The sequence below is a fragment of the Canis lupus genome, chromosome 33 (genome assembly GCF_003254725.2).
Source record: "Canis lupus dingo isolate Sandy chromosome 33, ASM325472v2, whole genome shotgun sequence".
Lineage (NCBI taxonomy): Eukaryota > Metazoa > Chordata > Mammalia > Carnivora > Canidae > Canis > Canis lupus.
The window spans coordinates 11,523,294-11,538,757 of NC_064275.1; the positions used below are offsets into that span (position 1 = coordinate 11,523,294).

The window sequence follows — 15,464 nt, forward strand, 5'->3', positions numbered from 1 at the left end:
AGAAAAATTGTGAAGTGAATCAAGGAACTAATTAGCCACTAGCAAGAGGAACTGTACCATTTGGAGAATGCACAGTAATATAAAGAAAAGTTGTGGTGATGTAAGGGACAAAGGATTAATAATACAGCTCTGGCAACAGGGAAATGCTCCTGTGTCTTTTGTACATAACACACCTATTTATTGCAAATAGTTCACAAACTTACTAAAGACACTGTACTGTACTGTCCCTGAAATTTTAAAGCGTAAATTCCTTTTGAGAAGTCTACAAAAAGTAAAATAGATAAAATCTGTTTGTTTTATATTCAGTCACACTCTTTTACTTACACTGGGCTACAAGGCAAACAGCTATTCTGTATGATGCTTTAAACAATAATCTTTGGTAGTAAAAGGGTTTGCCAACCTAATGGGGGCTTCTGACTTTTAACCAGCTTCACTTCCAAACGCGAGGGTTCGTTTTGAGTTGAAGATGGCAAATCCTGCCACATGTACGTATGCGCATGCTCCCAGACTGAGGCCCCGGGAGGAGAGGCCAAAGACACAGGCCACGCGTGGGGCCAGAGAATACTAGGAGTTTGTACTAGCCTAAACTCTGGTTTTCTCTGGGAGAAATACAAAGTTTTTAGCTTCTCTGTACCATCAGGACCGTAACACCACCCCGAAGTCATAAGTCAATCCAAAGGGGTGACAAACACAATTGGTGTCTATTTCTCCTAAGATACTGAATGGGTCTCAGGCAAAGCAAATCATCCTAACAGTCCAATCTGTCAGTCGGGCACTGAGTATCTCTGTAATACTTTCTACTGATGTGAAATCCACTTGCAAACAGTTCTCTCTCTACCAGAGTAACTTACTTAAAGTCATTTATAAAAAGACCTTGTTTAGTCTGCAGAACAATTAATATAACTTATGTAGCAATCAAGTGCCTAGACGTTAAGAATCAGCGTGATGTCACACTGAGCACCACTCTTCTTCCAACTTCTCCCTATACTCTACAAAATTCCCCATGTGAAGGGATAAAGGGAAATTAGGGCATTTATATTAAGGAAAAGCTAAAGTAAAATATAAACCAAGTGCATACTGAAAAGGAGAAGTATAGGGATATTGAGCAATTTTTACTGAGATAGGAAAGATATCTTGGAGCTCAGAAATGACACTGAAAACATAAATAGGGGGTGCCTTGGTGGCTCAACAGGTGGAGTGTCCAACTCTTGATTTTGGTTCAAGTCATGATCTTGGGGTCTTGGGATCAAGCCCCAAGTCAGACTCTGCTAGAGAGTCTCTCTCCTCCGCCCTCTGGCCCTCCCCCCTGTTCATGTGCTTGCTCGCTCTAATAATAAATCTTTTTTTTTTAAAGAAAGTAAAGAGAACATAAATCAATTCTAATTCATTTCTTTGTCCTTTCTCTTTTTCTTCATCAATTTCTCAAATCTCCCCAAAGGAAGAAGGAGGTCCTTTTTGTAAGATTGTGGAAATGTGAAAATCATTATATTTTATTAGGAAGTAATGAGCTCAACAGTACCAGTGGCCCTGAGTCTGCATTCTCCCTGCCTGATCCTCTGAGGCTTTCCTTCTACAGGCAAAGCAGAGGCTCTGGGTTGAAGAGAAGATCAAGGACTGAGAGGGCTCAGGAACAGGGTAAGGATGTCAATTATATACTCAACAGCAAACTATTTTTTAAAGGTTTTATTTATTTATTCATGAGAGACAGAGAGAGAAAGGGGCAGAGACATAGGCAGAGTTTAGAAGCAGGCTCCACGCAGGAGCCTGATGTGGGACTCAATCCTCGACCCTGGGATCAGGCCCTAAGTCAAAGGCAGATGCTCAGTTGCTGAGCCACCCACGCAGCCCTACATAGCAAATTTTTTTAAAAAGATTTGAAAAATGTAATTACTTGCTTTCCAAACCCCATCAATAATATTGACTTCAATACTGTGTTAAACAGTTAAAAATGACTTGATCAAAATATTCTGTAAATCCTTCAAATACTCAAAACTGGAAATCTATCTGAAGATCCATTTTTAAACCCCAACCTCTATTACAGACAAAGAAATATAAGAAAGCCCTTGGGGAAACCAGTTGTTCTCCAGGTCTTAGTCTAAAACACCAAATCAATTTATATTTATTGAATACCTGCATTCAGAGGGGAAGGCAGTTTGTCTTAGATTTTGCTTCTGCAAATTGGAAATTTTAGCCTGTTTCTGTGAGATCTCTAAGTATCTAGGAGACTCTCCCCGTCTGATTGTCCTATTTTATTAGCCTTAGGAGGCAACTGCACGCATATGTGAGACAGGAACCACACTTCCTCAGGAGAACAGGGCTCGTTGAAACATCAACACAAGATTTATACACTAGCATTTATTTCGCTTCGGAATGTGACCTACTATAAATAGAATCTGACCTGCAATAAAGCACATAAATATGAAGAGTTGGAAATATTGATAAGTGACATTCTGAGATCAGTGGTGTTATGGAGGTACTGTTTATGACTAAATCCTAAAATCAAATTACACATGCCAAAGAAACAACATAAAACACAGCAAGAAAAATGAAATTATATAAAGCAGAAAATCAAACACGAGATTTTTGTAAACAACTACTCAAAAACAGCATTCAACAGATCATTTCCTGAATCATTAAGATGAAGAAAATGGAAAAGAGAAATAGTAAGAGGGGATACAAGGAAGGCATCAGTGTTGCCCATTAAGCCTGGATCATACCTGCCACGCTGTAAGGCAAGAGGTGCACATCAAATGCCCACAGGGCTCAATCTTGACATCTTTGTCGTTCTCAGCACAAATTTTACAGAGCTGAAAAGTGGAGCCCATTTCACAATATAATTCATATTGTTCCTGCAATTTGGGAGAAAAAAGGCAGTGTTAATGTATTTCTAACATGAACTCTTAAAACTGAATTATCTCAAATACAACGACTTACAGTAAATTCCTTACACTCGATCCTGTTGAGAATGTTACCGTTGAAGACATGTTTTAAATTGGTAATCACAATTTGGTCTACAAAGTCATTTTTTAAACGATGTGAGATTTTATCAGCAATTGCATAATCTTTTTTAATACTTTAGATTATTTAATGTTTTGGACTGTTCTTTTGGGAAGGCACTTGCTTCAATGTTGACTCAAAAGGCAAAACTTACAGTTTTGAAAGAAAATGTAAATAACCTTAGTTTCTTTGTAAGTACTCATCTAATTTTACTGTAAAATTGCAAATATACATACATACATACCTGTTATTGTATATATTTATATACGATACTGACTGAACATTAAATTTTATTTCTTAACTACCGTTAGAAATTCCAGAACAGAAGAAAAGCAGCATTTGCCAAGACCTTCCTGCATGCTAGGGGCTGTGTTCCACATTTATCATATAGTCTCCAAAGCATAATAAGATATATTGAATTAAAAAAATACCTGAGGCTCAGTAAGTTTAGATTGTTTTCCTCAAATTCTATATTAAATCTCTAAATTGCATATTCTTTTCCCAATACAGCACTGTCAGGAAAATGAATCACTTCAGCAACCAAAAATGCTTTATTAAACATCTATTCTCTTGATATACTAGTTTTGAACATTTTGGCATAGTAAAAATCTTGGTGTCCAAATACTGGAAAGATCTATGTCATAAAGAAGACACAAATACATCAGTGCATGTAAAGAAATTATGAAAAATTAATAGGGATACAAAGAAAGGGAATTATGGAAATAAAAATTCATTTAAAGGAGACAATGTTTCAGTCAGTAAATGCCTATTACGTACCTGGCGCTGGGCAGGATAAATAAGTGACAATATTTAACTCCTAGTCTACCAAAAGATCTTACAATCTTGATGAGAAGAAAAAAGTACATATATACAAGGATACACTTGCACATATACGCATTCTATGTAAGCTGCGTCTGCCATGAAGTATGTATGTATGACTGTATAATTTTTAAAGAAATTAAGAAAAAGGATGAGAATGGATCAAGATGAAAAATAAATCTAAAGCAATTAAAAATAAATTGTAAGTCATTGAAGTCCCTAAAATAAAATAATAGCTAAGGATTTATATTGTTATGACATCCAAAAGACTGGTTTGCAATTATTAAAAAATTACAGTAAGCTAAGATTACAACTGCAGAATTCAATGGAACCTAAGTGGTAAGTTAATCAAATATTTATAAAATTTAATTGAGTATTACTCCAGAATATGTATATTTATACCATGACTCTATGAAGAGGAACCGTCTTTTGTGAGTGTCCTTTTACATGTATTAGAACATAATTACTACACGAGTAAAACAATGTCAATTATATGGTATACTTTAAAAACTGTCCATCAACTGTACATATGTCAAAAAATATGCTTCACACAATAATACCAAGACCACTAAATCTGGAGAATTCAAAATAAAATTTAAAATTACCTCTTGTCTTCCCCAAAATCTATAATTTCTGTTTTTTATTAGATTTTTATTTGTGATACAAAGCACAAAAATATATAAATTATAAAATACTTTAAAACTAGACTCTATGTAAAATAAAATAGTCAGGTTCTCCCTTTCATCTTCTTCCTAACTCCCCAAACCCTCCTACCTCCTTAATTAAGTGCTATTACCAGTTTGGTATTTCTTAGTTTTTATTTTTAAAAAGTATATTCATATGTTCATATATGGTAATTTCTTTCTTCCTTTCTTTCTTTCCAGAAATTGAACTTATGTAATATAACTTTACAAAATGAAATGTTACATAATTGAGCTTTCAGTAATGGAACTTTTCTATATAATAAAGATGCCGAAGTTCCCGTAGGAGTATGTGGAGCTACCTTTCTCCTCTTAATGATTCTACGATATAATGCAATATGAATACACTATTTAACCTATGATTAAATAGTTTCTAACTTTTCATGTTAGAAAAAATTCTAAAGTGAATACCCCAATGTACAGATCTTTCTGCATCTATGTGAGGGGTATATACAGAAACCAGAGTCAAAAATGTTTTTATTTGGATTTGGATAATTACTGAATATCACCCTCAAGAAAGGCTTATCAATTTACACTCCCATTCAATCTATGAGGCTGCCAACAATGGATTTATAAGAATATATTTATTATCTTCAATAAGCTTCAAGTACTCATTTGACTCTAAAAGCTAATGCATATCATTATTCTAATCTTCTTTGGAATTTTCTAAACCTATGGCTCTCTCTTCATATCTATATACTTACCTATGGATTTATCTATATATCTGCATAAGTGCCAATATTATATTGGAAGCAAGAATGTTAACAACAGAAATTTTTATCCAAAAAAATGGAGAAAGTAATGTATTTTTCTCAAACACTTTTAGAATTCCTCAAAGTATCTTTTGCAAAAAATATCTGTACTAATAATTTTAGCTACACTATAAGAGGAAGTTTTTTATTTCAAAAGCATTAGATACTTAACAATTATAAATATGTTACCAGAAATTGTCCTTACCTGCGTAACTTTTATATGGTCATGTGGTGTGGGTTCACATAATCCAGTTAAATCAGGATTATAACTCCTCCCATCAGGATAAAGATAGCTGGATTATAAACAGAAACTTTATTACCATAAAAACAATTTTTAAGTGCATTTCACATTAATCAGATTTTTCTATATTCAAACCCACATGCTGAAGTTTCCTTTTAATGTAACTTATATCAAGAACCTGTGTGGCCACTGTTTCCATAATATTATAAGTCACTTTCAAGACATTTAAAAATTTAGAAATCATTTTCATATGAGAAATACATAATGAATATGGACTTGGCCACTAAGCAACTATGTCTAGTTAAATACCTTTATCTGTATGTCCTTTAGGTAAGTTAAAAATTTATTTTTCTTGTCATTTATGCTCTATTCCAAAATACTTTGAATGTACACCTACTTGCAATGGTTGTGTCTTTCATGTGAAGCACAGTTACTGTTAGGTGCATTATTTTCCACCATGCTTAATAACACAAGAGAAAAACGAAATGAAAGCCCACAAATTTCCTACAAAAGTTATGTAGACACCTCCACAGTGTTCCTGTTTTCCAGCTTCCCATCGTGTCTTCTCATCTCACCTTCCATTCACCCACACACACACACACACACACACGTCAACACATACACAGACATGTGCACACACGTTTAAAGAAATCAGAAAATGCTACAATTATATGTTTCATTTACTTCAAATCAAGCTACACACACAAAATCATTTATAAATCTGAGGTTCCACTGTTAGAATTAAAATAAGAACTCAAAGTTACAGTAAGGAGACCATCTTGTTAAAAGCTTTTATTCATTCAGACATTCATTTAAAAATGAAGTTTATTCTGTTGGTAAATACCTGCTTTAGATTTTGAAAAAATGATAATATTACTACTAGATTATGTTGACCGATTAAGTTATACAGTTAGTTTTGTTTGGTAGCTCTCTGTTCTAGATAGTTTGAATGAAAAATTCAGAATAGAATACTACTGTGATCATTATTTTAAGGGGCAAAACTATACTAAAACTGTTCTGTGAAGTAACAAAAAATATTTATCCTTACATAGTCTATAAATATTTTCATGAATGTTCAAATTTTCCTAGTAATACAGAATAAAAATGAACCTAGAGGACAGACAATTCTCATGGGGTAAGGAACAAATCAGTGAGATTTCTATTTGTTTGTTTTTGTTGTTTACAATTTAGGAAAGGGTTGACCACATCTGAAATGACAAATTTAGAGTGTTTCCACAGGGGTAAAGTTCTACAAATATTAAATGAAGAGTGATAAGTGAGAGTTGATAAGTAACTTTCGTTTTATATCCTAAATAAGGGCCAGTTTTTAAGTTATTATATAACATTTTTGTTCACCACATGCTTAACATAGAGAAATTCTATGAAGAATTCAAAACTGAAATATTATAAAAACGATAATAAGGTTGGTAGAGGAAAGGTTAAAAGGGTCTATCTAATGTGCAAGGGGAAATTCAGTGATTACTGTCCTCCTCAGTGAACCAGGATGCTACTGAGAAGTCCCTCTCTAAAGCAGGGAAGGAATAAAGAATCTCAGCTGATTATGGAAGTAAACTTCTTTATTACCTATGTCATAATATATTGCATTAACTATAAGGAAAAGACAGCTGACTCTGATGATAGACGGGCCCGATAATATCCTGCATTTTACTGATCTTAGCGGGGGGAAAAAACCCTGTCTACAGTAATAATATCTATTTTAATATAATCTAAAAATATGACCTAGATTTAAATAAGATTAAAATGTTAATCTGACCTATTTTAATGTAATCTATCACTGAAGTTCAAGTTCAACTAATTAATTGCCTCTGAAGGGGTGTGTGTATGTAAATATTAACATCTGATTTGCATAGGAGTTCAGAGGCCAAACTAATGATTACAATAATATTTTATTAGCTTTTCAAGAATAGATGGAAGGCATTATAAACATATAAATAAACTGTATCAAAATGACCACATGTACAAATTTACATTTGTACCCTCGATTACCCCATTTACATTTGTAACCTCGATTTATAAAGTAAAACCTTACAGCACATTCGATTAAAAACAAAATCCTGTAATCACAGTGAATCAAAAGCTACATAGATGAATCTTTAGATGCGTTACAAGTAAGGTATAAATAACTGAGGAGACCAAATTTATGATAAGTTAAAGAAACAGATATACATACTTGTTACCAGTTTGCCGCACAATTTTTACGTAACTATTTCTTGAAAGCTCCCAACTTATAAGAAATGCATTTTTCTTCACATATATCCTATCATTTTTATTTTATTTCTTGCAATTATTTTAGAAAAGGTGTAATTTTTCTTCTCTTTGCTAACTCTTGTGGACTTTCTCCTGCTAGGTTTCTATCACCATCTGTGCCACAGCAAATAAGGGAACAGCCGTCTGTCTCTAAGTCACTCAGTAAGGGCAAAGGGCAAGAAAAGTAAGCTTGATGATATGACAATAGAATAGAACAGGAAACAGAACAAAAAGATGAAGGGAATGGCACATGACTAAAACAAATGAGAGATATTTACCAGGAAGGCACCTATCAGATTATTTAAACTGTGTGGAAGAAAAAAAGTCATTCTTACTCTGAAAGACAAAGGAGAACTTACCTATTTTTAAAATTTTAAAAATGCATAGCTTAAGTTAAACTGAATACAGCTAATAACAGATAATTCTGGAATAGGGATTGGATATCAGTGTGATCAAAAGAAGAAAGATACAAAGAGAAAAGGAAGGAAAGGGGTAAGAAAAGGGTAAGAAAAAAAAGGAAAATCTAGTCAAATAAAAAGGAGGGTTACATGAAGCAACAGAAGTCTGTGATTTTAAAGAATTATCTTCTTAATAAGCTTTTTCATCTATTTGAAACTACTTTTAAGTACCTTTTTTTTTTCCTCCCATAAAAGATACAAACTCGTGTTCTAATCTGATGCTGGAATTGACTGGCTGTCATATACAATTTAATTCAAATCAGTTACCTTAAAATCACTATTTTAAGAGATGAACGATAAAAACTAAGGAGCACTCCATTTCTGAGTCTTGAAATAAGAAAAAAACCCAAAACAGCCAGATCATCAGCCTTACTATCTTTTCTCTCCATCGCAAAGCAGTGTCTATCTTTCAAATTGGTGAATAATAAGCACCCTCACTCCCATTTCTCATACTCACAATCCTTCCCTGCTGCCATCAATCAGGGCTTGAAACAAGGGCTTGTTATGTGGTATGGTCTGTAAGATATTGCCATCCCCTGTCACATAGCCAATGGCCCACTGTCCCAATCTGGTGCAGCTTAACCGGAAAATGTAGCTGTAAAGCATGAGAAAATTATGTTTAGTCACATTCGAAGTATATGTTAACTACTAAACCATCTGTTAGACTGTTTTAAAGTCAAGAAATAAACGGAATCTAAGGCTCTATCTTATTTTTACACCGTTGTCCTTCTCCGTTCATTGATCTGTAAAAGCAGCACTGACAATAATTCCATTTAAATACTTCCAGGGCTATAGGACTAAAGAATTGAAGTTGATGCACTTCAAAATCAAAAAATCCACTGCCATCCCCATCAGCAGGTGCTCTGTATGAAAGTGTGATGGTATGAAACAGCCAGGACAGAAATCATTCTTAGGAAGTAAAGTAAAAATTTAATTTGTTCACCTCAGACAGAAACTGAGTCCGTTTCTACCATGGAATTCAATGTTACTTTGTCATTTTAAAATTGTGCATTTTTAGTGAATGACTTGTTTAAAAATAATATTCTTTTAAGTGTTCCAGCCATTCATCTTTAAATGAAAGATCAAAAGGGCTGAACTATACTAATGAGAAGGCAAACTAGATTAAGCTCATGGCTGCCACCCAACCCTGTCCAGTTCAATGTCCTGCAGTAGGAAGTTAAAATAGTTCAAAAATATAAATCAAATTAATGACACTGACAAGGAGACGCTGACTCGATCTTAAATTCATTGTTATTTATTTATTAATACAGCTGTCTGCTTATTTCATTTTAGATCATTTATCTTTATTTAAGTGTACTGCACTCAGTCTTGCCATCATGACAACCAGATCTGGATTTTAGAACCCCTTAAGCAGCTCAAAAGTAGGTCAACAATCTGTTGGCTGTATTTGAGTACCCTGATTGCTATACATACGTGACAGAAATTCATATTTCTTAATGTACATTAGTTACTGATGAACCAAGTACTATAAAAATAACTTTACAGGATAAATTAACATATATAATGGTTATATGGTCATTCAATTTAATTGTATATTTAATACTGCAAGGTGATTTCATCTTTCTTTCACCAAGAAAATTGGTTTTGTGGGTTTTTTTTAAAGAGTTTATTTATTCATGAGAGATACACAGAGAGAGAGGCAGAGACACAGGCACAGGGAGAAGCAGGCTCCATGCAGGAAGCCTGATGCAGGACTTGATCCCGGGACCCCGGGGTCATGACGTGAGCTGAAGGCAGACGCTCAACCACTGGGCCACCCAAGTGCTCCAAAAATTGGGTTCTTAAAGAAAGGAAGAAGTTGTGACTTTTAAATACTGAGAACTTCACACTTGTTTGGAATCTTTGGAAAGGACTTTTCAAGAAAGCCCAAAAGCGTATTCTCCTAGAGAGCCTGGAAACAGAATACCGACCTGCCAATTAATGGAACCCTTAAATCACAATCACAGGCAAAACCGTTCCACACAGACTTCTGGCTGTCAGTTGGATCCCCCCAAAAAGCAAAACCTAAGAGACTCCAATGTCCTTTGAATGTCCTACTATTTTCTGTACCATGAAGCTAAAGAAAAGAAAGACTTTCCAAAGAGAACAAACAGGTATTTTGTAAAACAAGTATTAATCAAAATTGTTTGATCTGTTCGCCGAGTTTTTCTTAGGTTTACATTTCAAATACCACATCACACTTTACACATAACTATACCACAGACTGACCACTTCATCATTGCCTAAAACTTAGTAGAATAAACCATTACACGGCAAGTTAGGAAGAAAAGCAAGACGTCCTTTTGGAGGACACTGGCTTTTTCTTAAGAGAACTAGTCCAATAGTGATGAGGCCTGGCTTTTGCTCCCAACAGTGTTCTCTCCCAACATTATTTATCTCCATGATCTTGAATAAAAGAATACAAAAGGGACTTGGGTTTCTTAATTTCCCAAATAAATTCTGTGTTAAATTTGTATGATTGTGTAATCTCAAACATAGCACATCTTTCAAATAATACGCCAAGAACAAGAAGATACTTTGATACCAATCTATAGAGTAGACGTTATGGAAAAATCTGTTTAGGAGGGATCCTTGACCAAAAGAGAATGACTCATCTAAGCCACTGTCAGCATCTCAATGAGAACCAAGTCTCCCTAATCTAAACGGAGGACTTCATTCAATAGGAGCCAAACTGTTCTCTGTACCCACTACCTTCTTTTTATATACCACATAAAATCTTAGAAACAAAAAAGATGGGAATTTTAATTATGGCAGAGGAAAAGGAATCGACAGTATTAGCTTGTACTAGAAACTACTTTGTTAAAGGACAAACACCATTTGCACTACAAATCAGATTTAAAAAATGGCATTAAAAGAAAAGTGTAACCATTAAAAAAAAACAGCCAAACTCATTCCTACATTCATCCAGTGTTCTCATGGATGTTGGATTGTTATCTCCTACTAAAATGTCAGTGTGTGAGGACAGGTCTCCACTGTCATTGCTGCCATACTCAGCACACTGCTTGACAAAGCACAAACACCTACCATGTAACTAATGCATTTTTAATGGCACATGGGGTAAATGCATGAACCAGGAAAGAGATTTTCTGATCCCAGATTTGTAATAAGGTACAATTTCAAAGCCACAGGGGCTGACCAAACAGCCAACTTCTGTGAGTTTCACCTAGTTTCATCATCTGGAAAAACAAAACGTGAATTCTGAAACTACAAAGAATAAGATAGTATGAAAGGAATTTTTAAGAACACGAAATTGGTTGGAATGGGTTTATATATGTTTAGATACTTATGCGTGTTTATCATGTACATATACATATGCTTTTATGTACTTATATTTGTTTTTATGTATTATATGTAATTATGTTTAGCATAGAACCAAATTGAATATCTTGAAAAATACCCTAAAATAATGAACATGAAATGGATTTATTTTGTCTTTAGCATAATATTCAAGTATTCAATATACACTTACAATTTTATACACAAACCCAGGTGTCATGAAAACAGACAATGCTAATACTCCAATTTGAAAATCAGAGCTCTGAGACTTAATACATTTCTAAGTTTATCAAATTACATGGTACCATATACTCTTTCACTTTATGAACACAGTATAAGTACAATGAATCAATATAAAGGATTCAATTAATAAGTACCATTGTGGTCTATTAGCATTTCCTCCCCAACAACCCCGCCTCCTCCAGCCACGGGTGTTACCAATTTACTTAAAAGGACAAGAGAGGACTTTTCATCATTAGATATGCCACATAATATTACTGCTGAAAAGGCTTACCTTCCAGGTTTGGTGCTGTATTTCTGCAGTCGTGCTTTAACTTCATCGTATGTGAGAAATGCCATGTAACCTGGATGTGTTACAGCTAAGAAATTCCAATTCCGTAAAATAGAGCCCCAAGGCTAAAAATATGAATAAATGAAAAGGTGTTATCTAGGTAATATCAACTACCAATTATATACCAACCCATCATTTAATATATAGTTACTGAAACTCTCGGATGTTTTTTAAGTGAATATGAGCTTATGTGGCTTGGGTCAACTTTTATCACCTAACAGCAAACATGCCATACCTTATTCTCTTTTTGAGAAATTTTAGGCAGAAAACAGGATAGAATACAAAGAAAAAAAAAGAAAAACTACATACTTTCTTCACAAATTCTATTCCCAGTATGGCATTTGTGATCATTTTGATACATACATCACTTTTTTGTTCAAAACTCTCTAACTTTGAGTAAAAGCCAAAGTCCTTATAAAAGGTCTAGGACTTTAGGGTTGATGTCTAGTTCCCTTTCCTCTCCATCTGCTGTGGCTTTTGCACTTCCAGCCTCCTCTCCAGGCACCCTGGCTTCTTCTCTGTAGTTGGCTTGAAACAAAGGTACTCTCCCCCCTGAAGTTTTATATTTGCGGATTCCTCTACCAGAATTTGTTCTCCAAATATCTAGGCAATTCCTCTCCAATGTCACTTCCTCAATGAAGCCTTCTTGGACCACTCTATTTAATACTATTAGTTCTCATCACATTCCTTATCTCCCTTGGTCTGTTTTTGTTCAAAGCTATACCTTTAAGGTATCTAATTTTCTAGAATAAGAAGCCATACCATAGAATATAAGTGATCTGGCAAAGGTGATATATTAACCAAAAGCTACATGAGATTAAGGAACATGCCTGTCTTGCTCACTAAAGGGATACCAGCATCATGTGGTATCAGAACACAGTGATCAGGAAGGCATAACTGTCGTGAAGCTCCTCTAACAATGACTTGTCTGATAAGTCTTGACTCCCAACCTACCATTCTTTCCATGGTGACATAATTGTTGTACAATTACAGAGGATTTATGATGTAGTAGTAAATTAAAAATCTTTCATGAAAATACATAAATGAACACACAAGAGTTTGTACCATTCTTTCATGTGATTAGTTAGCCCTCAAGTTACCATGGCTAAGAGAAAAAAAGACAGTGATAGACAATTTTGCTTGAGGGTGTGAATGAATCATCTCTGCCATATTTTTAAGGCTGAAGCTCCATTTATTCCACGAACTTGGCATCATACTCTATCTGATGTGCCAGATTATTAACTCATATCTTCTACAGAAAGGAGAGAAAGGTATTTTATGTTTCCAAGTGAAAGTTGTTGAGATGGGCATCCTAGACATGCTCATTGGTAGAGGGGCTCCTGCTTTTGTTTTGAGACTTGTTCCTCATTATTGTTAAGAAAGTTTCAGATTTACAGGGTGGATGGTATCTCTTGAGATGAGGATAACAAGGGAAAGAATGATTTAGAAATGAAGAGTTCTTTAACCTTTTCTGACATAACAAGAAAAATCTTTGGGGCATTCCCCCCATCACACTAAAATATCTAATTGGGCAAAAAGGAGCCCTGGAGAATACTATTAGGAGAGGTTCTATCTATGCAGTTGGGGGGGGGGGAACATGTTTCTAATTTTCTTCTAAAATCATGACTAAAAATTACACAAACAATACTTGGAAGAATATCAGCACATGTTTTTCAAAAAAAACTGAGAAATAACAGCTAGTCTAGGCACTGGGTTTTGTTTTGTTCTACTTCCCCATCTGCAAAGGACAAGGATGGAAAGAATATAAAATATTTGGGTCACTTCCATTAAAGTCTACAAAAATTAATGGAAGAGTTGTTAAAAAAAGATGCTGAACTTTACGGACAGCCAATATGAAGATCAGAATACAAGTGAAAAAAAAATGAAATTGGAATTTTGAGCCAACTGCTACAGTATTAAGCAACCATTTCTTAGTACATAATCCAGAGGGCCAGCTTCTAACTACAAAAATATTTTTGTAATAGAAAGAGTCTGTGTACTGTTTTCCTTGTGAAAGCAACCCACAGTCAGAAACACATGGTAGTTCCGTTTTTTTTGTTTGTTTGTTTGTTTTAAGTATTTTGCTAACCAGTGGCCTAAAGAAGGCAACATAAAATGCTTTGGAGAATAAGAATTATTTTTGCAATTTGTTTAGGTTAAAAGAAATGTTTTCATACTCACCAACACAAAATTACTTAGAGATTCTTAAATGACTACAGAAACTAATTGAATGAATTAAGGAAGCTATTCCCTCCATTCTTCCAAAATACTACTATTTTCAAGAATAGCCTTTTCCTGACTTCTAACTTCTTTTTTTTTTTTTTTTAAGATTTTATTTATTTATTCATGAGAGACAGAGAGACAGAGAGACGGACACAGGTAGAGGGAGAAGCAGGCTCCATGCAAGGAGCCCGACGTGGGACTCGATCCCAGGTCTCTAGGATCACACCCTGAGCTGAAGGCGGCGCTAGACTGCTGAGCCACCAGGGCTGCCCCTGTCTTCTAACTTCTGTTAGAAGAGGAGCCTGGATGGGGACTGGTCTGTCCAGATTCACTCTTATCCCCTGCTATGACAGATGACTTTCCTCTTCTTTTGTTCCCTATTCCATTGATGCTATATATTCCATAGTCATGAATATATTCCCCCAACTCACCCATTCCTTATCATGCCACCCCTCAAGTTTATTGCCCCATTTCTCGGCAACCCTATCTTCTCTAGTAGTGGGGAAATGGAAGGAGAAGGGGAGCAGTAGCCCCAGGGAGACGGAAGAGGGAAGCAAAATCCCTATTTCCATTCCAGGACGTTTGCACCTGCCAATCCCAGCATCTCTGAAATACTCAGAGAGGAGAAAGACAAAATTAAAGGCAGAAGAAAGAAGAAATGAGGAAGGTAGCTCCACAAGATTGTTCCAATGACTTCCTGGCATTGTTCCAGTTGTGGAAGAATTTGAGGATAAGGGAAGAGAGGAAAAGAACGTAACTAGGAAGCCAGCTTTACATTCTTCCCTTCTTACATTTCCTAGACAATTCTCAACCTCATCTCCTCGTCTCCATTGACAACTTCTTGAAATCTTTTATCCTAGATCTCTGTGTCTGGTCCCAATCTTGAACACTTACCTTAGCTCCTTTCAGATCTCATCCTGCTAAATACCTCACACTCTCAACAATTTAGAGATATCAGAATTCACTGCCAAATCATCACCACCATTGTGACTACAGAAGAATATACGTTCATGTGGTTACTTCCATGAACAAAACATATATATATTTTTAAGTAGCCTCTTCTATTATGTTTTTTAAGATTTTATTTTTTTATTCATGAGACACACACACAGAGAGAGAGAGAGAGAGAGAGAGAGA

At 35.0% G+C, this 15,464-nt stretch overlaps 1 protein-coding gene across 15 annotated transcripts in view; it reads right to left on the reverse strand.

Annotated features, from left to right (window-relative positions):
* The window catches only part of CBLB (Cbl proto-oncogene B), a 409,638-nt gene that overhangs the window by 85,877 nt on the left and 308,297 nt on the right, over window positions 1-15,464 (reverse strand). For all 15 annotated transcript variants that reach the window (XR_007407886.1, XM_049105236.1, XM_049105235.1 and 12 more), the window contains 4 exons: window positions 12,048-12,169; window positions 8,694-8,831; window positions 5,475-5,562; window positions 2,718-2,849 (listed from right to left, as the gene is read on the reverse strand). Coding sequence is in view for 14 of the 15 variants with exons in the window: in XM_049105236.1 (XP_048961193.1) it covers window positions 2,718-2,849; window positions 5,475-5,562; window positions 8,694-8,831; window positions 12,048-12,169 (480 nt within the window). In the remaining variant the exon portion in view is untranslated. The remainder of the gene's footprint in view (window positions 1-2,717; window positions 2,850-5,474; window positions 5,563-8,693; window positions 8,832-12,047; window positions 12,170-15,464) is intronic.